The sequence below is a fragment of the Mirounga leonina genome, unplaced genomic scaffold, assembly GCF_011800145.1.
Source record: "Mirounga leonina isolate KUSES-001 unplaced genomic scaffold, KU_Mleo_1.0 Mir_91, whole genome shotgun sequence".
NCBI classification, from domain to species: domain Eukaryota; kingdom Metazoa; phylum Chordata; class Mammalia; order Carnivora; family Phocidae; genus Mirounga; species Mirounga leonina.
The window spans coordinates 49,686,159-49,712,707 of NW_023270839.1; the positions used below are offsets into that span (position 1 = coordinate 49,686,159).

The following is a 26,549-nucleotide window of genomic DNA, read 5'->3' on the forward strand; positions in this document are numbered from 1 at the left end:
TCTAATAACTTCCATATTTTTTTCAAGCCCAGCTAGTATCTTTAAAGTGATGATTCTGAACTCTAGATCTGACATCGTACTAATGTCCGTATTGAGTAGGTCCCTGGCAGTCGGTACTACCTCTTGTTCTTTTTGTTGAGGTGATTTTTTCCGTCTTGTCATTTTGTTCAGAGGAGAATAGATTAATGAGAGAACAAAATGCTAGCAGAGTAACAACGTCCCCAGAAAAGATACTCTAAATAAATCAGAAAAGACCTGAAACAGTGGGAAAAGAAAGGGAAAGAGAGAAAAAAGAAAAAGAAAAAAAAGAAAAAGAAAAAGATATAGATAAAAACAAAAACAGAGCAAAACAAAAGAACAAGAACAACAAAAAAACAGAATGTGATCAGATATGATCAGGCTGATATATAGATCAGTGCCACACACTAGATTTTGGGTGTATTTTGGTCTGTTAGAAGAAAGTGCCTCCCAAAATTTGAAAGAAAGAAAAACTTATATGTGTATAAAAATAAGGTTTGATATGATGAAGGGATGGAATATGACTGTAAAGATGGAAATTATAAAAAATTTTATAAAAGGAATTGATAAGAAGTTGTTTGAAAAAAGAAGAGGATTTAAAAAAAGAAAAAAGGAAAAAAAAAGGGAGAGAATGTGATCAGGCAGGGGAGTAGGAAAAAACCATATACTAGAGATTTAGGGTGTATTTTGATCTGTTAGAAGAAACTATCTCAAAATTTTAAAGAGAGAACAACTTCTATATATATGCCAAAAATGTGGGTAACTATTATGAAGGGATAGAATATGACTCTAAAAATGAAAAATAAAAATTTTTTTAAAAAAGGGATTGATAACATGTTGGTTGAAAAAGGGAAAAAGAAAAATTCAAAAAAAAAAAGAAAAAGAACAAAAGACAGTTAAAAAAAATTATCTTTGAAAGACTAAAGAATCATGGTAAAAAAGCCATGAATTCTATGTGTAGTATTCCCCTAGCGCTGGAGTTCTGCCATTCTCATTGATCGGTAAACTTGGTCTTGGCTGGCTATTCTTGCTGATCTTTTGGGGGAGGGCCCTGTTGCCGTGGTTCTCAAATGTCTTTGCGGGAGGCGGAATTGCCCCCCCCTTGCCCCCTCCTGGTTAAGTAATCTGCTCGGGTTTGCTCTCGGGAGCTTTTGTTCCCTGCAAGCTTTCCGTACAGCTTTGGAGGCGGAGAAGGAAAATGGCGGCTTCCCAATCTCCGCCCCGGAGGAGCCGAGAACTCGGGGCCCCACTCCTCAGTGAGCCCCCAGAGAAAGGCAGTCAGTCACTCCCAGCTCCCTGGTCTGCAGCCGCACTCCGTGCTCACCCGGCCTGTGACCGCATGTTTCTATCTCTGGCACCCGACCCCGGGTGGAGTCTCCAAACCCAGTAGATCCCTGCGGTGCACTCCCGCGCGGCTCCTCCCGGGGAGGAAGGTGAGTCTCCCCGGATCTGCTGATTGTTGGGTCCCTGCTGGAGGAGGAGGGGCCCAACTGTCCCGCGGATCAGGGTTTATGGCAACCCCGAGCTGAGAGCCCGCGTCTGGGCTCCGCCTCTGCAGCCGGCTTCCCTGCTCCGTTACCTGGGAGCTCTGCCACACTCAGGCACCCCCGGTCTTTCTGTGACCCCGAGGGTCCTGAGACCACACTGTCCCGCAAGGGTTCCACCCCCCGCTTAGCCACCGGAGTGACGTCCCTCGGCGGAGCAGACTTTTAAAAGTTCCGATTTTGTGCTCTGCGGCTCTATCACTTGCCAGAAGTGGCTGACGGAGGCCCCTCCCCCGCCGTCTATCCTCCCGAATATCGCCTCGGATTCACTTCTCCGCACGTCCTACCTTCCAGAAAGTGGTCGCTTTTCTGTTCAGAGAGTTGTTGCTCTTCTTTTCTTCGATCTCCTCTTGAGTTTGTAGGTGTTCAGAATGGTTGATCCCTATCCAGCTGAATTCCTGATAGGAGACGAAATCCAGGTCTCCTACTCCTCCGCTATCTTGCTCCGCTCCCCCCCCATAATTTTTTGATAAGGTTTGTTTTATATTGTTAAAACTTTGCCAATAATAGGGAAATCTTTATTTTGCTTTTTTTTTAAAAAATAGCAACTCGTTCTTATTTATAGCTATAATATGTACTCAGATATTTCTGAGACTCATCCTTCAATTTTTAAAAGTTGTCTTCTGTTGTTTTATTTCTCTTTTCTCTGGTACTTGTTCTAAGCTGGTTATTCTGCTGGATATTCTAAAAAGCTTGCTGGTACACTGTTCTCTATAATCAAAGGATGAATAAAGGGCTGTGTAGTTGAGTGAGAGTTCTGCTTTCCTCCGTGGTAGAACAGTTGAGGGAGGCCCACTGTGTGTGGATAAACTGTTAGTAGGTGTTATGGCTCACTTCATTTGTACTGTTGCAGAGGTCCTGGCCCAAAATTATTTTGCTGAAAGGAAAATTATTGTTTTACATTATAGATAGAATTTTATTCCTATTTTGAATTGCTCTCAAAAATAGAGTGATTATAAAACAGTAGTTAGTATCTTATAAAAAAGAACAAGTGAGAAAGCTGTATCTGATGGCAAAAATACAAAGAACTGAAAACTTCTTTTTTCAAATCAAACCGTGAATTTCATAAATCAGATAAATTTGTCAAAACAAAATGCTGAGGTCTTAAATGGTAAAAAATGTATTCTTGATTTTATTGTTAAAATTTGAATTCAAAGAAGTATTTTCCAGACCTGGTTATAAGTTGAGGAGCACCAACTAACTTGGCCTTGTTTCTAAATTGTCAGAATATCAGACTTATTTAAGAAGTTGATTTATTCCTGTTCTGAGAAGGCCATTCAATAAAATCAGTCCCTGAGACCATGGAAGTTTGTTTTTTATTTTATCTGTAGTTCATATTGACCACGTATAGATTGTACTGTTCTTTGATCTCTGGAAGGAGATTATGTGTTAGTATGCCCAAATGATTTGTATAGTTCTATTTTGTACTACCCATTTGTTGACCTTTATATTTGTCTGTCTATTCTTGCCTTGAAGGGAAATCCAAATGTCAAACTGGTGGAAAATCAAAGAGGACAATTCAAGGAACTCATAAAAATACTAAACAGGTACAGCATATACAACTTTCTGCTGAATTGGCTTTTCATTTCAGTGAGAAAATGTAATTTTTCAGGATTTGAATATTGTATAATTTTGTCTTCATGTAAAAATTCCGTGTAGCATTCTTTAGTTAACAAATGTGTATATAGTACTGTGTGCCTAGCTAGTACTAAATACTTTACAAATATTAATTTATTTGCTTCTTGGAACAGCCCCTTCAGTGTAGGCATTGTTATTATCTTCATCTAAAAATGAGGAAACAGAGGTAAGGAGAGGTTATATAACTTGCTAGTGAGTGACACAGTGAAGATTTGAACCCAGGTCATCAATTTCTTGTTTATGCTCTTAACCCTTCTGCTACACATCCCATATTTGTGAATTTTTTTATGATTTTCTTTCTTTTTATAGTATGTCTTTAGGTTGTAGAATTGTAAAAGTATTATCTCTAAAAATTTTCAAATTGCTTCATTAAAATTTTAGAGAACACAAGCCTATTTTAAAAGTGGTTTTTAGCTTTTTAATTCATAGTTACTTTCTCTGAGCTTTTCATATATATTATTTTGGTTTGATGTTATTAAATATACCAATATGACTATGCAAACCCAAAACTTCACATAAGGAAAACATTAATTGCTAATCAAAATATCATTGTGAGTTCATAAAATAATCCCTGACTTCTCACCTACAATGGCATCAATGATAAAAAAAAATTTAATTAAAAAGATAAAAAATTTTCAAAAATAGGATAACCGTCTCTGTAGATCAGAAATAAACACACTGACAGGTAAGTGGAGTTAGGGAGACAAACTTAATGGACAAGTCTTATGGAATAAAGGAGGCTAAAATGCCCTGATTATCATGGGGAAACAAATCTAGGCACATGGTATAAAATTTTGGGCTTATGCAGGGTTTTGTACTAGGAACAAAAAAAGCTAGTCTGCCTGGTGTTATGCCCTGTGAATTGATGTCTGAAGCAGTAAAAGGAAGTGGCCCATGGTTTATGACTGGATCTGCTAGTATTCTTGACGGGTGAGAGTTTTTAGTCCCCAATAAAAGACTTGCGGAAGTGGGACCATAGTGGGCTAGGTGATGGTCACCATAACAGTAGGACACATGGAGTGAGGGTGAGCAAAGTGAAGACGTAAAATACAAGAAATTCAAATTCAAAGTAAAATATCAAAGCACACAAGGAAAATAATGTTATAAAATATAGATAACATATTCTATGAGTGAGAGAATTTACTCCTGAGGTAATGAAAAAAGGGCATTTTCCTGAAGAAGACTTTCAAATAAATTTCCTTATTTCCTCAAAGGAAAGAATAAGTATAAAGAAGAAAGAGAAATTCTGACGTAAAACAGATGGGTATTAATTTTGAATATTTATAGATAAAAGTGAACCAATTAGAAAACTTATAATGAAAGTATTGTCAGTGAAATTTAAAAAACCCATAATTAATGGAATAAATGTACTGGACAAAGAGAAAATTTGTGATTTGGAAGACACTACTGAGGAGAATTTAAAACATATTGCAGAGAACTAACGAGATGGAAAATAAGAAAGAATTTAAGATTGAGAAATTCTATATGCTTTTTAGGACTTTTAAAAGTAGAGTGTAAATAATGGTGGGCATTGAATATTTGAAGAAATAATGTTGAAAAATTTTCTCACTTGAGTTTTGAAGAGCTTCAGAGCAAGACTGTGGAGCTGAGCAGGGTAAATAAAAATAGATTTATATACCTAGCTACATTCTAGAGAGTCTGAAGAATGTTAAGATTAAGGGAAAAAATCTATAAAAATACCAGGATGTAAACAAAACCACAGAGGAATGACAGGTTAATAGCCTTGTTTTGAACAAAGGACAATGAAGCAATATATTTGAAGTTATAAGACAAAATTACTTCTTAAAAAAAATGCTTTCTTAATTTTATTTATTTAAGAGAGACAGAGAGCACAGAGGGAGAGGGAGAAGCAGACTCCCCGCTGAGCAGGGAGCCTGTTGCGGGGCTCGATCCCAGGACCTTGAGCTCATGACCTGAGCTGAAGGCAGACGCTTAACTGACTGAGCTACCCAGGCGCTCAGACAAAATTACTTTTAAGTCATAATTTTATGCCCAGCCAAGTGCAAGAATGAAATAAAGCTATTTTTAGTTATTTTAGACAAAAACTAAGTGTTTGCCACCCACCGACCCTTAATGAAGGAACTACTAAAAATGAACTTCAGCAAGAAGAAAAAGTAACGTTGAGGAAGGAACTTGTTAAAAAGGTATCTGTAGCACGTGATATGATGAGCACTGGGTGTTATACGCAACTGATGAATTACTGAACACTACATCTGAAACTAATGATGTACTATATGTTGGCTAATTGAATTTAAATTTAAAAAGGTATTTGTAAAATGTGTTTGTAAATCTCATTACCTATTGATGGTTTGAAAAAAAACTCACACAATTAAATTTAGAGAAGTGGAACTATAGTTTTAGACAATATTAATATGAAGGCTGGATTGTAGGGAGTTTGGAAGGGAGTTAGAGTGATAAAATCCTTGTCTTATTTAGGAAGAAGTTTTTGTTAGGAAAATATGAATGTAAGTATGTATGATAAAAATATAAGGCTATCAGCTAAAAGCAGCCATGATTTCCAAATAGAGGAATATTATCAAATTGTATCCCACAATATTTGAAAAGAATGATATACCATGGGGGCGCCTGGGTGGCTCAGTCAGTTAAGCGGCTGCCTTCGGCTCAGGTCATGATCCCAGGGTCCTGGGATCGAGCCCCACATCAGGCTCCCTGCTCCGCAGGAAGCCTGCTTCTCCCTCTGCCACTCCCCCTCCTTGTGTTCCCTCTCTCACTGTGTCTCTCTCTGTCAAATAAATAAAATCTTAAAAAAAAAAAAAAAAGAATGATATACCATGACCATGTATATAAATTTAATTTTACATAACTTATCCATGAGCTGTGCTTTTTGTCTTATCTAGGAAGCCTCTCCTATCTCAGGATTATAAAGATATCTTTCTAGATAGTTTTAAATTTTTGTTTTCATATTTGGTCTTCAGTCCATCAACAGACTAAAAGAAAAATCACATTATCACTTCAAGAGGTGCAGTAAAAGCATTTGACAAAACTTGACACCCATTTATGATAAAAATTATCAATAAACTAGAAATAGAGGGAAACTTCCTCAACTTGATTTAAAAAATCTACAAAAACCCCTACAACTAATGTGATACTTAATGGTGAGAAACTGGAAGCTTTCCCCCAAGATCAGTTATAAGGCAAAGATGCCCCTATCACCACTGTTTTTCAACATTGTAATGGAAGTTCTAGCTAATGCAAAGACACGAAAATGAAGGAGGGGGAAGAAATAAAACTGTCTTTGTCCACAGATGATACGATTATATAAGAAATCTGAAAGAATCAACAAAAAAAACCCCTCCTGGAACTAATAATCTGTTATAGCAGGTTGCAGGGTACAAGATTAATACACAGAAGTCAGTGGCTTTCCTATATACCAGTGATGAACAAGGGGAACTTAAAATTAAAAACACAATGCCATTTACATTACCACTCCCTCAGATTAAATACCTAGGTATGAATCTAACAATGTATATGCAAAGATCTATATGAGAAAATCTATAAAACTCTGATGAAAGAAATCAGAGAACTAAGTAAATGGAAAGGCATTCCATGTTCATGTAGGAAAAGTGAATATTGTCAAGATGTCCTTTCTTCCCAGTTTGATGTGTAGATTCAATACAATTCTCACAAATTATTGTATAGATACTGACAAACTGATTCTAAACTGTATGGGGAGGCAAAAGACCCAGAATAGCCAATGAAATATTGAAGAAGAACAAAGTTGGAAGACTGACGCTAGCCAACTTTTAGACTTACTGTAAAGCTATAGTAATGAAGGCAGTGTAGTATTGGCAAAATAATAAATAGATGATGGAAGAGAATAGAAAGCCTAGAAATAGACCCACATAAGTAATCAGCTACTCTTTGACAGAGGAGCAAAGGCGATACAATGGAGCAAAGGTAATTTTTTTCAACAAATTGTGCTGGAACAATTGGACGCCCATACATACACACAAAAAAAGAATTTAGACAGATACCTTGTGAAGGGTATAAACCCTTCACAAAATTAAACTCAAAGAGGGATCATAGATCTAAATGTGAAAGCAAAAACTATGACATTTCTGATGATAACATAGAAAACCTAGATGACCAAAAAAAAAAAAAAAAAAACCAAACAAAAAAGAAAACCTAAATGACCTTGGGTATGGTGATGACTTTTTAGATATAATACCAAAGTTTGATCCATGAAGAAATCATTGGTAAGCTAGATTTCATTAAAATTAAAAACTCTGCTCTGCAAAAGACAATGTCAAAAGAATGAGAAGACAGGCCACAGACTAGGAGAAAATATTTGCAAAAGACATACCTGATAAGGGACTGTTATCCAAAATATACAAAGAACTCTTAAAATTGAACAATAAGATACAGTGTTACATTAGTTTCAGGTGTACTATATAGTGATTCAACACTGTATGTTAACTGTACTAGAATTAAAATAATAATAAAAAAACCTCAACAATAAGAAAACAAGCAACCTGATTAAAAAACAGGCCAAAGTTCTTAACAGACACCTTACCAGAGAGGATATACAGATGGCAAATAAGCATATGCTCTATATCACATGGCATCAGAGAAATGCAGATTAAAGTAACAATGAGATATTACTACATATCCATTAGAATGGCCAAAATTGGGAATACTAACAACACCAAATGGTGGTAAGGATGTGAAGCCACAGGATCTCTCATTCATTGCCTGTGGGAATGCACAATGGTACAGCCACTTGGCAGTTTATAAATTGCCAGTTTATAGAGTCATATAAAACTAAGCATACTACCATATAATCCATATATCTTACCATATAATCCAGCAGTCATGCTCCTTGGTATTTATACAAAGGAGTTGAAAACATATCCTCACAAAAACCTGCACATGGATATTTATGGCAGCTTTATTCACAATTGTCAAAACTTGGAAGCAACCAAGATGTCCTTCAGTAGGTGAGTGGATACATAAACTGTAGTACATCCAGACAATGGACTGTTATTCAGTGCTAAAAAGAAATGAGCTATTGGGGCACCTGGGTGGCTCAGTCATTAAGCGTCTGCCTTCAGCTCAGGTCATGGTCTTGGGGTGCTAGGATCGAGCCCTGCCTCAGGCTTCCTGTTCAGCGGGAAGCCTGCTTCTCCCTCTCCCACTCCCCCTGCTTGTGTTCCCTCTCTTGCTATGTCTCTATCTGTCAAATAAATAAATAAAATCTTTAAAAAAAAAAAAAGAGCTATCAAGCTATAAAAAGACATGGAGGAACCTTAAATGTATTATACTAAGTGAAAAAAGCCAACCTCAAAAGGCTACGTACTGTTTCCAACTATACGGCATTCTGGAAAGGCAAAACTATGGAGACAGTAGAAAGGTCAGTGGTTGCCAGATGTTCGGGGGAAGGGATAGGGAGGAGAGAATAGGCAGAGCACAGAAGATTCTTAGTACAATGACAATACTATGTATAATACCGTGATGATGGATACGTGTCATTATACATTCGTCCAAACCCATAAAATGAACAACACCAAGAGTAAACTGTAAGGTAAACTGTGAACTTTGGATGATTATGATGTGTCAGTGTTGGTACATCAAGAAAGTATGTGTTCAATTTTATGTGCCCATGCATTTTTCTGCAAATAGGTTCATAAGCATTGTTAGATTCTCAAGGGAGTCAATGAGTCCTTCTGACAGAGATGAGTTAGAAATCTCAGTTTCTTCCTCTTTCCCTTTACTTTTTCTCTTTCTCTCAAAAGTCATTGAAAAAAACAATATAACATCATGGAATTCAGTTGTGTCTAACTTTTCCCACAAATTTAGATTGCTTTTTCTTCTTGAGTATCTTAGAAGTAGTAGTAAGCTGTAGTAATGGGATAATTACCTGATTTTTAATCTGGGCTTTATCACTTAGTGTGAGACCTTGGGTTCATTAATTAATTTAGCTAAACTTCAGTTTTGTCTTCTGTAAAATGGAGATAATAATGTTACCTATGATACAAAATTGCTTCAAAGATTAAATGAAGTATAACTGTATGGAAAGCACTTAGCACAGTGCCTGGCACCTGGCAAATGTGCCATGAATGTTAGATGCTGCTGCAATTACTGTTATCACTGCTATTATTTTTATCAGTGGTAGGTAAGAGCCCTATACTTTGGAACTCTATACTGACTTAACCTCTACAATTTTATTTGCCTGTTCTTCCACAAATTTGGCAATTTTGCCATTAGTTTATTCACATTTTTTTCTATGAGCATATTTCTTCTCCTCTTTATCTTTCCCACTATAATCATACCTAACATTATTTAGGTACTAATTGTATGCTTGGTGCTATGTGAAATGCTTTATGAACATGGGAGCAGAAGTTGAAAGACTAGGTTCTGGTCCTAGTTCCATCACTCAACCTTTTGACTTGCTAAGAAATTCAATCTTTCTGACCCTCAGTTTTATCATCTACAAATGGGAATAATAATATTTGTTCTGTCTTTAGTTGTTGTAATGATTAAATGAGATAATGTATTCAAAATTCCTTCATAAAATATAAATATGCATGCAAGTATAAAGTGTTACCATTTTGGCAAAGTTAAATATCAAATTTGTGTAACACATTGCCTTTCAGATGGAATTATGTAACTGTAGTTTTTGTCTTACTGGCATCTTTCTTTGTAAAAGCTTCGCATAGAGCAATCACAAAGAATAGAAACATTTTAACCTGGAAGCAGTGGTGCCTATTTTACACTGTAAGAAAGGATGGTAAAATATTTGATGCATGATAAGGTACATACATAAAGGGGTGAAAATGAGTGAAAGTACTTTTGAGAATTCCATAAGACCTGAGTCTGAATTCACAGGAATTTACTAGCCCTTTGCTGATTGATGTAGAAAAACTTCATGAAGGAGGTATAATTTGGGAAACTTCTCAAGTTAATTTTAACTTTGGATGGTGTCTAGGAAGAGTAATGAGGTAGTCTGGAATATCTGGTCAAGTGCTGGCGGCACAGGCCCGAGGCAGTGTAATGGTAAGCCGGCAGTGTTACTGTAGAGCTGTAATGGGAAGGTGGTCTCCTGTGGCTAGATGATCTTTGACAAATGAGTTATTAGCCTCGGAGCCTGTTTCCTACACTGTAAAGTGGAGCTAATAATACATATTTTGAAGATTGTGTGAAGGAGGTTAGAAGATTATGTGAAGTTGATTTATGATCTGTAATCCTGTATAAATTGCTAATAGTTGTCACAGTTATCAGGAGAGTGGACAGAATTAAGCTTTACTTCAGGATAGATGCTATTTGAATGGGATTTTGAATTTGGTTAATCCAAGGAGGGGATATTTGCCATAATAATAAAATGATTTACACTAGGGCTGGAAAGAACTTGGAGAGCAATTGAGGCAAAGGTTTTATGGATTGTTAACATTATTTTAAATTTTATTGCTTGAGTATTGAGAATTTGGACTTGGACCATGGCTATCCCATAAAATATTTGCTAATTTTCATTTGTGAAATCTGGCAACCCTAGTCTGGATGGGGCACTGTGGAGGGAGGACAAGTAACTCCATCTGAGCCTCTCAAGCGTGTATGGTATCTGTGTGCGTACATGTGTTTTGTCTGCTTACTTTTTGCTGGTAAAGATTCTGTATGAATCAATGATTGGCTATAAAAGATTTATGAAGTTTAGGAATCACTTATATTGAAGGCCAAAGCCTAAAACAAAGCAGGAGGGTATTAGCCTCTATTTCAGATACTCTCCACTCTGGGGCTCTTCTATGAAAAAGAAAAACAAGCAAACAGGAATGATACACACACATACAAAACAACCCAAAGAAACCTGGTATTGTTTGTTGCTCTAACTGTAGTAGAGGTTTAGTATTTATTTATTTTTCAGTTTAAGTAGCCACAGAGAGATAAGCAACTCTTTTGTACTTCTAGTGAGAAGCTTCAGGTTTGCATTTTGAATTTCAGTCTTTATGTAAACTACGTGCTTTTTGGTGGAATGATTCTGTGGTATAGTCTGTAAAACTATAGAATGTAATCTTTATTTTCAAAGTTTGCCTGTGCAACTGAGGAAAGAATGGGTCCTTTAGTGGTCCTTTTTGACTAAGGGTCTGTTCACTGTTGAAGCCATGCTAATCTTCAGTAAGACATGTCTGAAATAAAAAATGACCTTACAAACCTGATGCTTTTTTAAGATGAGAAGCTTTGTTTTGATAAATTCATTGTGATACAAGATAAAAAGAAGAATGTCTCGTTTTTAAGTATTTATTTTGAAAAATGTGCTTTATAAAAAAATCCAATCCCTGGCGGCTTTTAAGAAATTTTTTTTTTATGTTTTGTTTTATTTCACCAGAATGCTGCAGTAGACTGTAAAATAACATCATCTACAACTGGAGATAAACACTTTGATAAAAGTCCCACTAAAACAAGGCATCCTCGGAAAATTGATCTAAGAGCTAGATACTGGGCATTTCTTTTTGACAACCTTCGCCGAGCAGTAGATGAAATCTATGAAACTTGTGAATCAGATCAGAGTGTGGTAGAATGTAAGGTAAGGTTTGCTTTGAGACTTTTAATCCATTTAAAGCCAAATTCTCCCATTTTTATTACACCTGACCATATCATTTAACATCAGTATGCAATACTGTATTAATAACTGTAGTCACCATGCTGTACAACTTACTCATCTTATAACTGAAAGTTTGTACCCTTTGACCAACATCTATTTTCTCCACTCCTTGGAACCACTGTTCTACCCTGCTTCTATGAGTGCTTCATGTTTTTTTTGTTTTGATTTTTTGAATACTCTTGTTTTTTGCATTATCTAATTATGTAATATTCAAGATTTGGTACATAGTCCTGGGCAAGAAATCATAAAAGATGAATATGCACACACACCCCCATGATACGCAAAATTATTTAAAAAAATTTCTCCTATCTGCATTGTCCAGTACTGTAGGTGGCACTAGTGAGATTTTGACATTCTTTGGTTTCATGTTTAATGTCTTTAATTGGACATTGCTCCCTTTCTACTGAGATACTTATCACTCTTCTAATTCACTGTGGTCAGGGAAAAGTGAGATTGATAGCTAACCATAAACAGTCCTGGGTGGGATTGGGATGTCATTGTAAGGTGTATTTTCTAATTTCAGATAACCTTGTGTTTGTAATAGGATATTAGATACATAGTGCAATCTGTCTCTGAAAATACACTAAAAAGCCTGGTCTTTTAGAAAATAGAAACTGTATACTATATTACTTTATACTGAACAAAATTATTTTGAGAAAAACCAGAGTGATACATCTTCAGAGAAATATTATACAGTTAGCTTGTGTTTCTACAGTGAACAGGACTGAAAACCCTGGCATTCAGTATTTAACTTATGAAATATATGAAGGGTCAAAGAAAAGTTACGTGTTGAAACAGCAGCTGTGTCTCCTCTAAAATTTGAAACAGCCAAAATAGGCTTTAGAATAGCCTAAAAATATGATTCATCAGATGCAGATTTCAGAATGAACAGTAACTGAAATCCTCCAAATTTATAGTTTGGTTGTCACAATTAATATTGTTACTATCACCATGTGAAATTTTTTACATTTTAAGAAAGTAAGTTTAAACAAAATCATAAGCTTGGAGTTTAATGAATCAGCATGTTGTGGTAGAAAACACTACTGACCTTAATTTTAGATTATAGTTTCTTCTATAAAAAAGTGAACATATGGGCCTAGATAATTTCTAAGTTAGCCATACAGATCAGTTAGATCAGAGATTCTTTGATTTTTGTAATTAAAAATAACAAAAGGTTGATTGAAGAAATAAAATTTGTTTATAAAATGTGTACTTCTTTACAGAAGTGAATTTGACCAATTGCAATCATGTTTCTGTGATGAGCAGAGACCCTTGTACCTGTCTGAATTTCTGGCTCTCTCATCCATCCACCAAAGCTTTCTTGGTGAAAATTCAGTAATAGATTTTTTTTTTATGCAAGTTGTAGATCACAAAAATGGAGAACATTTTGACAAAGGGAGAGTAGTAGAGATGTGTTCTTTATTTTTTGTACTGTTCTGAGATGCTCAAAGGCTATGCCGAGAAATAAAATGAGAGCTTAAAAATTATTTTATTTTTTTATAAGATTTTTATTTTTAAGTAATCTCTACACCCAACGTTGGGCTCAGACTCACAACACCGAGATCAAGAGTTGCATGCTCTTCCGACTGAGCCAGCCAGGTGCCGCTTAAAGTTATTTTCATACCCAGCTCTGCTTCTTTCTCCACCCAGGACATGTAGGTGGTGATATAAAAAGATATAGTTTACCATTTGGTCTAAACATATGCTGGGTATATGATAACTAGAATTCTTTTTTTATTTTTGTCTTGCTCTGTTTTCAGTATAAAAACAATTATCCCTTATCTCATTTGATTTATCTCTGTGAGATCCAAAACCCAGAGGGTTTTCCTCACTGTCCAGGTAGATTGAACCCTTGTTTTGTGGATGCACTGACAAGATATATCCCTATTTATGATTTTTGTGTTTTAGTCTTGTAACGTCATCACAATTCAGTTGTTTGTCTCATGTGTAAAATGCAGTTAATAACATCTGTATTATGTAATTCACATGCTAAGTATAGCATGATATGGAAAGTATCTTTTTTATTTCAGCTAGGATTATTGACCAGAGCCCTGCTCTATAATCAGAAGAGGCTAAGTTTCTAGTTGCGTTTTTTTTTTTTGTTTGTTATTTAGTTTGAACATGTGCCTGTTATGCCTCTTCACTGCATGAATTACTACAAATTGACATTCCAGCAAAACTGTACTCTAACCATCACCACTGCATTTCCCCTTCTCCTTTATAAAGAGTTGGGGTAGAGGATGGGTGAAGGCCTTTTAGAGAGTACCCAGTTAGTGAAGTGGTAGCCATCCTCTCACAAAAGTTTGAGGTGGGGTTTGAATTTCTTGTAAAGTTTGTGAGTGTGGCTGCAAGAGTGAGAGACTGGCTTCTTATTCTCTGGCTGGATCTTTGCTGTGCTGACTGATTTTGATTGCTTTTAGAATGTGTCCATTGAGTTTGCGGGATAGCATGATGGGTACAGATTGTACTTTCTTTTCCTTGTTTCCCATTTTAACCCAGGGGAAACTGGATGTGTGGATCAGGAATATTGGATATAGAAGCTGGTGTATACATCTCCTTTAGAGATTTCATAACACAATGGGCTTGCTGGAGTAGCTCATGGGTAGTATGCCTTGGAAGGAGATGGGATGTGAGTTCTCAGTAATCAGGTAAAGTGGAACCGCAGTGAGTCTTGTGATTTATGTGAAGGAAGAAGTGTGGACATTGGTGAAGATGTTGGAGTCATAGGGGCTTTCTATGGGGGCACTTGATTAGATGAGAATATGCAAAACAGTGGTGGGGGGACAGATACTACTGGGGCAGAGGGAGCCAGGGTGAACCTGAACACTGCTTAGAGAACCACATATACTACCTGTGCAGAAATCACCATGTACTGCAGAAATCAGTAGAGACCACTGACCTCAGATTGAGTCAGAGAAAGATTAGGGATATATTTCTGCCTGGCAGCACTTGACTCTCTTGGCAGTCAGCATCACTGGAGAAGGACAGGCTGATGACTGTAGCAGACCCATCACTAATATCTGGTCAACTCTTGTAAGTTGAATATTGCTCTGTTCCCACAGCTGCTACATATGGCAAAAGATAGAAGCTTGTGAATGTAGGAGAGTGAGAAGAAGAGTACAGGGGAAGAAGAAGGGACCCAGTGAGAATAAGCCATGCCCCTCTCCACCACAGGCATCTGCTAAAAATCATGTAATTCTCACTTGTGCTTAATAGGCGGGTTATCTATAGATAGGATTTTAAAACCTTTGATAATTCGATATAACTGAAAAATTGTAGAATTACCTGAGCATACTCAGCAGGTTCAGTATTCAACTTAGTATTCAACTAAGGTTATAGGGGAAAAACATAAAAGTATTCTTTGTTTATATCTCAATGAGTTGAAATTTCTCAGTTCAACAAATAAGGATCAAAGTGAGATGTGAGAAAATGTTTTTTGAAAGGTGTGACATGGAGGTCTGAGTCCAAAATGGTGGAGAAGTAGGAGACCTTAGTTTCATCTGGACCTAGGAATTCAGCTGGATAGCTATTAAATCATTCTGAACACCTGCGAACTCAACCAGAGATCTAAGAAAAGAATAGCTGCAAATCTACAAATAGAAAAGCTACCACTTTCTGGAATAATGACAAGATGGAAAAACTCACCTCAAAAAAGAGAACAAGAGGCAGTATTGACTGCCAGGGACCTAATCAGTATGGACATAAGTAAGATGTCAGAACTAAAGTTCAGAATAACGATTATAAAGATATTAGCTGAGCTTGGAAAAAGCATAAAAGACAATAGAGAATCCCTTTCTGGAGAAATAAAAGAACTAAAATCTAACCAAGTCAAAATCAAAAAGGCTATTAATGAGGTGCAATAAAAAATGTAGGCTCTAAGTGCTAGGATAAATGAGGCAGAAGAGAGAATTAGTGATACAGAAAACTAAATAATGGAGAAAAAAGAAGCAGAGAAAAAGAAAGATAAACAACTACTGGATCACGAGGGGAGAATTCGAGAGATAAGTGATACCATAAAGCAAAACAATATTAGAATAATTGGGATCCTAGAAGAAGAGGAAAGTGGGGGTAGAAGGTATATTGGAGCAAATTATAGTGGAGAACTTCCCTAATCTGGGGAAGGAAATAGGCATTCAAGTCCAGGAGGCACAGAGAAACCCCCTCAAAATCAATAAAAATAGGTCAACACCCTGATGTATAATAGTGAAACTTGAAAATCTCAGAGACAAAGAGAAAATCCTGGGAAAGCAGCTTGGGACAAGAGGTCCGTAAACTGCAAGGGTAGAAACATTAGACTGGCAGCAGATCTATCCACAGAGACCTGGCAGGCTGGAAAATACAGGCATGATATATTCAGGGTGCTAAATAAGAAAAATATGCAGCCAAGAATACTTTATCCAGCTAGCATGTCATTCAAACTGGACAGATTAAAAAAAAAAACTTCCAGGACAAACAGAAACTAAAAGAATATGTGATCACTAAACCAGCCCTACAAGAACTATTAAAGGAGATCCTTTAAGCAAAGAGAGAGCCTAAAAGTAACATAGACCAAAAAGGAACAGAGACAATATGCAGAAACCGTGACTGTACAGGTAATAGGCACTAAATTCATATCTTTCAATAATTAACTCTGAATGTAAATGGGCTAAATGCCCCAATCAAAAGACATAGGGTTTCAGATTGGATAAAAAAGCAAGACCCATTGCTATGCTGTCTGCAAAAGACTCATTTTAGACCCAAAGACACCTGCAGATTGAAAGTGAGGGGGTGGAAAACCATTTATCATGCAATGGACATCAAAAGAAAGCTGGGCTGGCAATCCTTATATCAGACAAATTAGATTTTAAAGATTTTATTTATTTATTTGAGAGAGAATGAGAGACAGAGAGCGTAAGAGGGAGGAGGGTCAGAGGGAGAAGCAGACTCCCCGCCGAGCAGGGAGCCCGATGCAGGACTCGATCCTGGGACTCCAGGATCATGACCTGAGCTGAAGGCAGTCGCTTAACCAACTGAGCCACCCAGGCGCCCTAGACAAATTAGATTTTAAACCAAAGACTAATAAGAGATGAGGAAGGACACTATATTATAATTGAAGGGTTTATCCAACAAGAATATCTAACAATTGTAAATATTTATGTTCCTAACATGGGAACAGTGAATTATATAAACCAATTAATAACAAAATTAAAGAAACACATCGATAATGATACAATAATAGTAGGGGACTTTAATATACCACTCAGTGCAATAGACAGATCATCTAAGCAGATGATCAACAATACACTAACAATGAGACCGAAGAAAGAGAAGTTAAGGAGTTGATAGTTAAAGAGTTGATCCCATTTACAATTTCACCCAAAACCATAAGACACCTAGGAATAAACCTAAGCAGAGAGGCAAAGGATCTGTACTCAGGAAGCTATAGAATACTCATGAAAGAAATTGAGGAAGACACAAAGAAAAGGAAAAATGTTCCATGCTCATGGAAATGGAAGAACAAATATTGTTAAAATGTCTATGCTACCTAGAGCAATCTACACATTCAGTGCAATTCCTATCAAAATACCATCAAGTTTTTTCACAGAGCTGGAAAAAATAATCCTAAAAGACCCCAAATAGCCAAAGGAATGTTGAAAAAGAAAACCAAAGCTGGTGGCATCACAATTCCAGATCAAGCTCTATTACAAAGCTTTATTCATCAAAACAATATGGTACTGGCACAAACACAGAGCATAGATCAGTGGAACAGAATAGAGAACCCAGAAATAGACCCTCAACTCTATGATCAACTAATCTTCAACAAAGTAGGAAAGAATATCCAATGGAGAAAAGACAGTCTCTTCAACAAATGTTGGGAAAGTTGGGACAGCCACATGCAGAAGAATGAAACTGGACCATTTCCTTACACCATACACAAAAATAGACTCAAAATGGATGAAGACCTAAATATGAGACAGGAATCCATCAAAATCCTAGAGGCAGCAACCTCTTTGACCTCGGCTGCAGCAACTCCTTGCTGGACAAGTCTCCAAAGGCAAAGGGAAAAAGGGCAAAAATGAACTATTGGGACTTCATCAAGATAAAACGTTCTTGCACAGCAAAGGAAACAGTCGACAAAACCAAAAGACAACCAACAGAATGGGAGAAGATATTTGCAAATGACATATCAGATAAAGGGCTAGTATCCAAAATCTATAAAGAACTCATCAAACTCAACACCCAAAGAACAAAGAATACAATCAAGAAATGGGCAGAAGACATGAACAGACATTTTTCCAAAGAAGACATCCAAATGGCGAACAGACACATGAAAAAGTGCTCAATATCGCTCAGCATCAGGGAAATCCAAATCAAAACCTCAATGAGATACCACCTCACACCAGTCAGAATGGCTAAAATTACCAAGTCAGGAAATAACAGATGTTGGTGAGGATGCAGAGAAAAGAGAACCCTTGTACACTGTTGGTAGGAATGCAAACTGGTGCAGGCACTCGGGAAAACAGTGTGGAGGTTCCTCAAAAGGTTGAAAATAGAGGTATCTTATGACCCAGCAGTTGTTCTACTGGGTATTTACCCCAAAGATACAAATGTAGTGATTGGAAGGGACACTTGCACACCAATGTTTATAGCAGCAATGTCCACAATAGCCAAACTATGGAAAGAGCCCAGATGTTGGTGGACAGATGAATGGATAAAGAAAATGTAGTACACATATACACAGTGGAACCCTACTCAGCCATCAAAAAAATGAAATCATGACATTTGCAACAACATGGTTGGAACTAGAGAGTATTATGCTATGTGAAATAAGTCAATCGGAGAAAGACAATTATCCTATGATCTCAGTCATATGTGGAATTTAAGAAACAAAACAGGATCATATGGGAAGAGAGGAAAAAGTAAGACAATATTAAGAGATTCTTAATCATAGGAAACAAACTGAGGGTTGCTGGAGCGGAAGGGGGTGGGGGAATGCAGTAACTGGGTGATGTGCACATGATGGAATGAGCAATGGGTATTATATAAGACTGATGAATCACTGACCTGTACCTCTGAAGCTATTAATACATTATATGTTAATTAATTGAATTTAAAATTTAAAAATCTCATTAAAAATTGTGGGTCACTACATCAAAAAACTAATGATGTATTGTATGGTGACTAATAAAATAAAACAAAAAAAATTGCATTAAAAAAAAGAAAGGAATGACATGCAGTAAAAGAAAATAAACTTTACACTTATATATATGGAGAGTCACAGTAGAAGAAAGAGTAATATAGGTCCAGGGACAGAGAAGGAATAATTGTGCAGGTAGGAAGAAGACCAGGAGAATAGGAACATCCTGAAAGCCATGGAAGAAGTAACAGTATTGGAGAGGTCAAGAATGATTGCAGTTGCAAGAAAGGTTTTTCAGTTTGACTTTCAAAAAGAACAAGAATAGATGGGATCAAGGCAGAAATTTGTGGTGAGGATTTGAAATTCCTTTTGATGGGTTCTTTGCCCTTTTTATTTTTGAAAAATATGAGGTATGGGTTGGAGGTTACAGCCCTGAAGGTCAAAGTTGTGATGGGAAATTCTTCTCTTTTCTGTGTCTTCAATTTTCCTTATTAGATTCCTCTCCAGTCAGTATTTAACTTGCTTTTTTCTCTTCCATCCTAAATGAGAACAGTAAAAACTCAAACCCTTTCTCTCCTTGTCCTTTCATCTCGTCTCACCCCTTTTTTCTCCTCTCCTTCATGCTGAAACTTTCTGTATTTGCTGCCTCCATTTCCTTTTCTCGCAGGTACTCATTAGACTGCTCTAGCCTGGTGCCACATCCTATCAGAGCTCCAGGGAAGCTCTTATTAAAGTGGCTGGTCATCTCACTATTGCCAAGCCCATTGGTTGTTTTTCAGTCCCTTCCCCTCTTAGCAGCACTTCTCACAGTTGAGCACTTGCAACTTCTTATAGCATTTTGTCCTTTGACTTTCATGAAACAGTCTCTGGTAGTTTAGTTTCCTCCTTTGTTGGCTGCTACTTCTGCCTCCTCTTTTTTTTTTTTTTTTTTTTTTGGCTTTTTCCACCTGACCTTTAGCCCTTTAACTGTTGGGAGGTCATCAAGGCTCCTTTTAGTCCTCCTTCTTTTCTCACTACCATACTTTGTCTCTTGGCAATTTTCTCCAGGCCATGGCTTAATTTACCACTCATTTGCTGATGATTCTTAAATGTGTATCTCTAGCTTATCTACCTTTCCTCTGATTTTTAGACCTTTATATCCAACTTGTCTAGTTGGCACTTCCACTTGGATATCTCACAAGCATGTTGAACTGACATAAACTAAATTCATGATCTCTTCTTCTACCCCAAACCTAGAGATGTATTTCTCTTTCCTGAATGGGCAGATATTGCCTCCACCTCATCCCTTTACTTCACGCCGGCCACTGTCCAATGAATTAGCTCCTAATCTGTCTACTTCTCTTGGTTTTCCTCTGCTACCATTCTAGTCTATGCCATTTTAACATAACCTGGATTACAACTGAAACCTTTGACAGGAGTCTCTGCCTCCATCAGTCCATTCTCCACATTACAGATGGAATGATACTTAAAAACCACAAATACATTTTCACATTTCTTTGATTATAGCTCTTTAAAGTTTCCCCTTGCTCTGAGCATTAAAATCTTCAGCATGACCGTCAAATCTCCAGTGACTTGATTCATGCATACCTCATTTCACACCATTTTTCTCTCCCCGCCTCTGCCTCATTTAAACCAGCCTTTCTTCAATTATTCAAATATATCATGTGTTCACATGTCTCCAGGACTTTCCATGTTCTGATGATTATGCCCAGAACACTCATTCCTCCTCCTTGGCCAGTACCTCCTCACCTCCCATATCCTTTTTTACCTAACTCCTTTTAATAGTTTAGGTTTCAGTTTAAGTGTCACTTGATGTTTCAGACTAGATCAGGTTCCCCTATAGTATACTCTCATTATATTCTTCTCCTTAGAAACACTTAGTACAATTGAAATTAAATAATTGTATTTTTAGTTTTATTTCTGTCTCTGTTATTAGACACTGAGCTCCTTGTCTAGTTTAAGTTCCACTGTTTGTTTATCCTTCTGTCATCAGTTCTTGGTACTGGAACTGGAACATATTAAATGCTCAGTGAATAGATGTTAAATGGCTGTGTGAAGCAATGAGATTACATACACTTTTGTGGTGACACAGTCTTCACAGTTATGTGATATCCCTTTCCCCACAGTGATACTTAGCAGCCAGTCACATACTAAACCTGGACAAAGACAGTGGGTAGATGGTGGATTGTGGATTGGTGAAGGGGATATCAAGTTATTTAAAATTTTAAAAAAATGCACAAAGATGGTGGGCAGATGGATTAATCATAGGTTGGTATTCTATAGGCACATGCAATGGAATTTCATTAAGGTAAAGGAGTTGGAGAGTGTAAGAAAGTCGTTGGAGTAGCGGACCATGGAAGTTAAGCTGGATGGGGAAGGAAATGAACTATAAGATAAGCCTGAGAGATACAGAGAAAGTAGAGAAGCTAAGTGTTTGTGAATATTCCTTGGATGTGGTAGGAATGGTTAGATTCTCAGTGGATAGAAAGAGGTAAGTTTATATTTTTAAAGTTATTATTTAGATCCTCCAAATACATGCATTTTACCTCCATCATCTGTCAGATACTCAGATATTTTGAAGTCTTTCACTACTATTGCAATTTCTTCAATATCTCTTTTTAATTTCTAAGAATTTTTGTGTTACACATTTTTGCTATCTCTTATTACTTATATAAAGGATTATATGAGTTAACTTTCATTGTAAGTTTAACATTTTCTCAGTGTAAAAATGGCCCCATTGTCCAGCTTAATGTTTTTCTTTGTGAATTCTGTTTTGTGTGATATTAATATTGTAATCTCTCTTTTTTGTTGTTGTTGTTTGCTCAATTTGCCTGTTACCCTTTGGCTCAGGTGTTGAAATTTGCTACAGAGAACATGATATTCAGCACAGAGATAGCAGGTTAAGAGTTCACCTGTACTTTTATAGGAGTAGGCTTTGGTTACCTCACTATTGTCTAACATCCATCACCACACAGTCACAATTTTTTTTTGTTCCTGTGGTGAGAGCTTTTAAGAGCTATTGTCTTGGGGCGCCTGGGTGGCTCAGTTGGTTAAGCGACTGCCTTCGGCTCAGGTCATGATCCTGGAGTCCCGGGATCGAGTCCCGCATTGGGCTCCCTGCTCAGCAGGGAGTCTGCTTCTCCCTCTGACCCTCCCCCCTCTCATGTTCTATCTCATTCTCTCTCTCAAATAAATAAATAAAATCTTTGGAAAAAAAAAGAGCTATTGTCTTGGCAACTTTTAAATATGTAATCCAGTATTATTAACTATAGCCACCATGCTGTACATTAATCCCAGGACTTAATTATTTTGTAACAGGAAGTTTGTTCCTTTTTTTTTTTTTTTTAAAGATTTTATTTATTTATTAGAGAGTGTGCGCATGCATGAGCAGGGGGAGGAGCAGTGGGGGGAGGAGGAAAGAATCTCAAGCAGACTTCATGATGAGTGTGGGGCTCAATCTTATGACCCTGAGGTCATCACCGAAGTCAAAATCAAGAGCCGGGCCTTTAACCCACTGAGCCAGCCAGGTGTCCTGGGAAGGTTATACCTTTTGACCACCTTCACCCATTGCTCCCACTCCCACCCCATTAATAACTGTCCTTTCCTTTATCTGTATCTGGTCTTCTGAGTCTTATTCTAGATATTTATTCTTTTTTGTGTTTCATTCATTGTAGGCTTACAATAAAATTTTGCTGTCTGATTGATTAAAGAATTAATTTCTCTTATGTTTATAACATTTTACAAAATATTTTGTGATTCAGTGTTAAAGTTGTGGGTTTCATTTTAGTCTATTTAACATGACACTTAATTGATGATATCTGGGTTGACAACTCTTTGTTTCTAATACCTGATTCTCATATATATTATAATCAGTAGAGCATAGATTATTTTTCTTTTGGTTATTTGGGAGAACTTAATAACTTGATCTCACAATTACCATGTCATAACTATTCCTAGGGTTAGTTAAACCTGACTTACCTAAGAGCCTAGTTCTTAGGAGTAAGCATCATGCCATTTTATACTATACTTCACTCATTTATTTATTTATTTAGGTGTAAGCATGTTTTCTTTTAAATGTTATATTAGTTTCAGGTGCACAATTGAATGTTTGAACAGTTCCTTACATCACCTGGTGCTCACCATGACAAGTGCACTCCTTAATCCCCATCACCTATTTAACCCAACCCCCCATTTCCTCACCTCTGGTAACCATCAATTTGTTCACTATAATTAAGAGTGTTTCTTGGGGTGCCTGGGTGGCTCAGTCGGTTAAGCGTCTGCCTTTGGCTCAGGTCATGATCCCAGGACCCTGGGATCGATCCCAGGACTCTGGGATCATGTCCCACATCAGGCTCCCTGCTCTGCGGGGAGCCTGCTTCTCCCTCTCCCACTCCCCCTGCTTGTGTTCCCTCTCTTGCTGTATCTCTCTGTTAAATAAATAAATAAAATCTTAAAAAAAAAAAAAAAGAGTGTTTCTTGTTTTTCCCCATTACTCCTTTGTTTTGTTTCTTAAATTCCACATCTGAGTGAAATCATATGGTATTTGTCTTTCTCTGACTTACTTAGTTTAGCATTATATTCTGTACATCCATCTATGTCACTGCAAATGGCAAGATTTCATCCTTTTTATGGCTGAGTAATATTCCATTGTATGTATATACCAAATCTTTTTTTAAAATTTAATTTTATTATGTTATGTTAGTCACCATACAGTACATCATTAGTTTTTGATGTAGTAATACCACATCTTTTTTATCCATTCATCAATTGATGGGACATTTGGGGGGGGTTTCCATATCTTGACAATTGTAAATAAGGCTGCTATAAACATAACAGTGTCTGTATCCCATTGAAATAGTGTTTTTGTATTCTTTGTGTAAATACCCAATGTATGATTGCTGGATAGTAGGGTAGTTCTATTTTTAACTTTTTGAGGAACCTCCATAGTGTTTTCCACAATGGCTGCACCAGTTTGCATTCCTACCAACAGAGTAAGAGGGTTCCTTTTTCTCCACATCCTCACCAACAGCTGTTGTTTCCTGTGTTGTTGATTTTAGCCATTCTGACAGATGTGAGGTGATATTTCATTGTAGTTTTGATTTGCATTTCCGTGATGATAAGTGATGATGAACATCTTTTCATCTGTGTGTTGGCCATCTGTATGTCTTCTTTGGAGAAATGTCTGTTCATGTCTTCTGGATTATTTGTTTTCTGGGTGTTGAGTTGTAGAAGTTCTTTATATATTTTGGAAATTAACCCTTTAAAGGTTATGTCATTCACCAATATCTTCTCCCATTCCATAGGTTGCCTTTTAGTTTTGTTGATGGTTTCCTTTGCTGTGCAGAAGCTTTATATTTTGATGTCTCAGTAGTTTATTTTGCTTTTGTTTCCTTTGCTTCGGGAGATCTATATAGAAAAAAGTTGCTGTGGCCTGTGTCAAAGAGGTACTGCCTGTGTTCTAACATTTTTATGTTTTCAGGTCTCACATTTAGGACTTTAATCCATTTTTTAATTTATTTTTTTGTGTATGGTGTAAGAGAGTGGTGCAGTTTTCCCAACGTTTGTTTGAAGAGACTGTCCTTTTCCCTTTGGACATTCTTTCCCCCTTTGTTGAAGATTAATTGACCATATAGTTGTGGGTTTATTTCTGGGTTTTCTGTTCTGTTCCATTGATCAATGTGTCTGTTTTCATGCCAGGACCATACTGTTTTGATTACTACAGCTTTGTAAAATAACCTGATGTCCAGAATTGTGATGCCTCCAGCTTTCCTTTTTTTTTTTTTTTTTTTTTTTTGAGAGAGCGAGAATGCACACATGAGTGATGGGGGGTGGGGGTAGATGGAGAGGGAGAGAGAGAATCCCAAGCAGGCTCATGCCCAGCACAGAGCTTGATGCTGGGCTTGATCTTACTGCCTTGAAATCATGACCTGAGCTGAAATAAAAAATTGGACACTTAACCCACTGAGCCACACAGGCACCCCTTTGCTTTTCTTTTTCAAGATTACTTTGACTATTCGGGGTCTTTTGTGGTTCTGTACAAATTTTAGGATTATTTGTTCTAGTTCTGTGAAAAATGCTGTTGGTATTTTAATAGGGATTGCATTAATTGTGTAGATTTCTTTGGCTAGGATAGACATTTTAACAGTATTTGTTCTTTTAATCCATGAGCATAGAGTCTTCAATTTCTTTTGTTGTTGTTTTATAGTTTTCAGAGTACAGCTCTTTCACCTCTTTGGTTAGGTTTATTCCTAGGTATTTTACTATTTTTGGTACAATTGTAAATGGGACTGTTTTCTTAATTTCTCTTTCTGCTGCTTCATTATTGGTGTATGGAAATGCAACAGATTTCTATACATTGATTTTGTATCCTTCAACTTCACTGAATTCGTTTACCAGTTCAGACAGTTTTTTGGGTTTTGTATATATAGTGTCATGTCAGGAGCAAAAAGTAAAAGTTTCACCTCTTCCTTACTGATGTGGATGCCTTTTATTTTTTTTTTGTTGTCTGACTGCTGTGGGTAGGACTTTTCCAGGATTATGTTGAATAAATTTGGTCAGAGTGGACATCCTTGTCTTGTTCCACACCTTAGGGAAAAAGTGCTCAGTTTTTCCCCATTGAGGATGATGTTAGCTGTGGGTTTTTCATATGTGACTTTTATTATGTTGAGGTACATTACCTCTAAATCTACTTTGTTGGGGGTTTTTATCAATAATGGTTGTTGTACTTTGTCAAATGCTTTTTCTTCATCTGTTGAAATGATCATATGGTTCTTATCCTTTCTCTTATTGGTGTGATGATGTGTCACATTGATTGATTTGCAAATATTGAGCCACCTTTACACCCAGGAATAAATCCCACTTGATTGTGGAGAATTATTTTTTAATGTATTTTTGAATTTTGTTTGCTAGTATTGTATTGAGGATTTTTGCATCTATGTTCATCAGGAATATTGGCCTGTAGTTCTTTTTTTTAGTGGTGTCTTTATCCAGTTTTGGTATCAGGGTAATGCTGGTCTCATAGAATGAATTTGGAAACTGTATTTCCTTTTATTTTTTTCGAATAGTTTGAGAAGAATGGGGCGTGTGGGTGGCTCAGTTCGTTAAGCGACTGCCTTCAGCTTGGGTCATGATCCTGGGAGTCCTGGGATCGAGTCCCACGTCGGGCTCCCTGCACAGCAGGGAGTCTGCTTCTCCCTCTGACCCTCCCCCATCTCGTGCTCCCTCTCGCTCTCTCATTCTCTCTCTCTCAAATAAATAAATAAAATCTTAAAAAAAAAAAAGAAGAAGAATAGATTTTAGCTCTTCTTTGAATGTCTGGTAGAGTTCGCCTGTAAAGCCATCTGGTCCTGGACTTTTGTTTGTGGGGAGTTTTTTTGCTTGTCTGTTAGTTTTTCTTACTGATTTAATTTCTTTGCAGGTTATCAGTCTGTTCACATTTTCTATTTCTTCCTGTTTCAGTTTTGGTAGTTTATATGTTTCTAGGAATTTATTTCTTCTAGGTTGTCCAATTTGTTGGCATATAGTTTTTCTTAATACTGTCTTATAATTGTTTGCATTTCTGTGGTGTTGTTATTTCTCCTTTCTCATTTGTGGTTTT

General features: G+C 36.8%; 1 protein-coding gene across 6 annotated transcripts in view; it reads left to right on the forward strand.

Moving 5' to 3' along the window:
* Nucleotides 1-26,549, forward strand: part of SCAPER (S-phase cyclin A associated protein in the ER) — a 486,665-nt gene that overhangs the window by 24,115 nt on the left and 436,001 nt on the right. For all 6 annotated transcript variants that reach the window (XM_034993780.1, XM_034993784.1, XM_034993785.1 and 3 more), the window contains exons 4-5: nt 3,039-3,109; nt 11,560-11,757. In XM_034993780.1, coding sequence (XP_034849671.1) covers nt 3,039-3,109; nt 11,560-11,757 — 269 coding nt within the window. The remainder of the gene's footprint in view (nt 1-3,038; nt 3,110-11,559; nt 11,758-26,549) is intronic.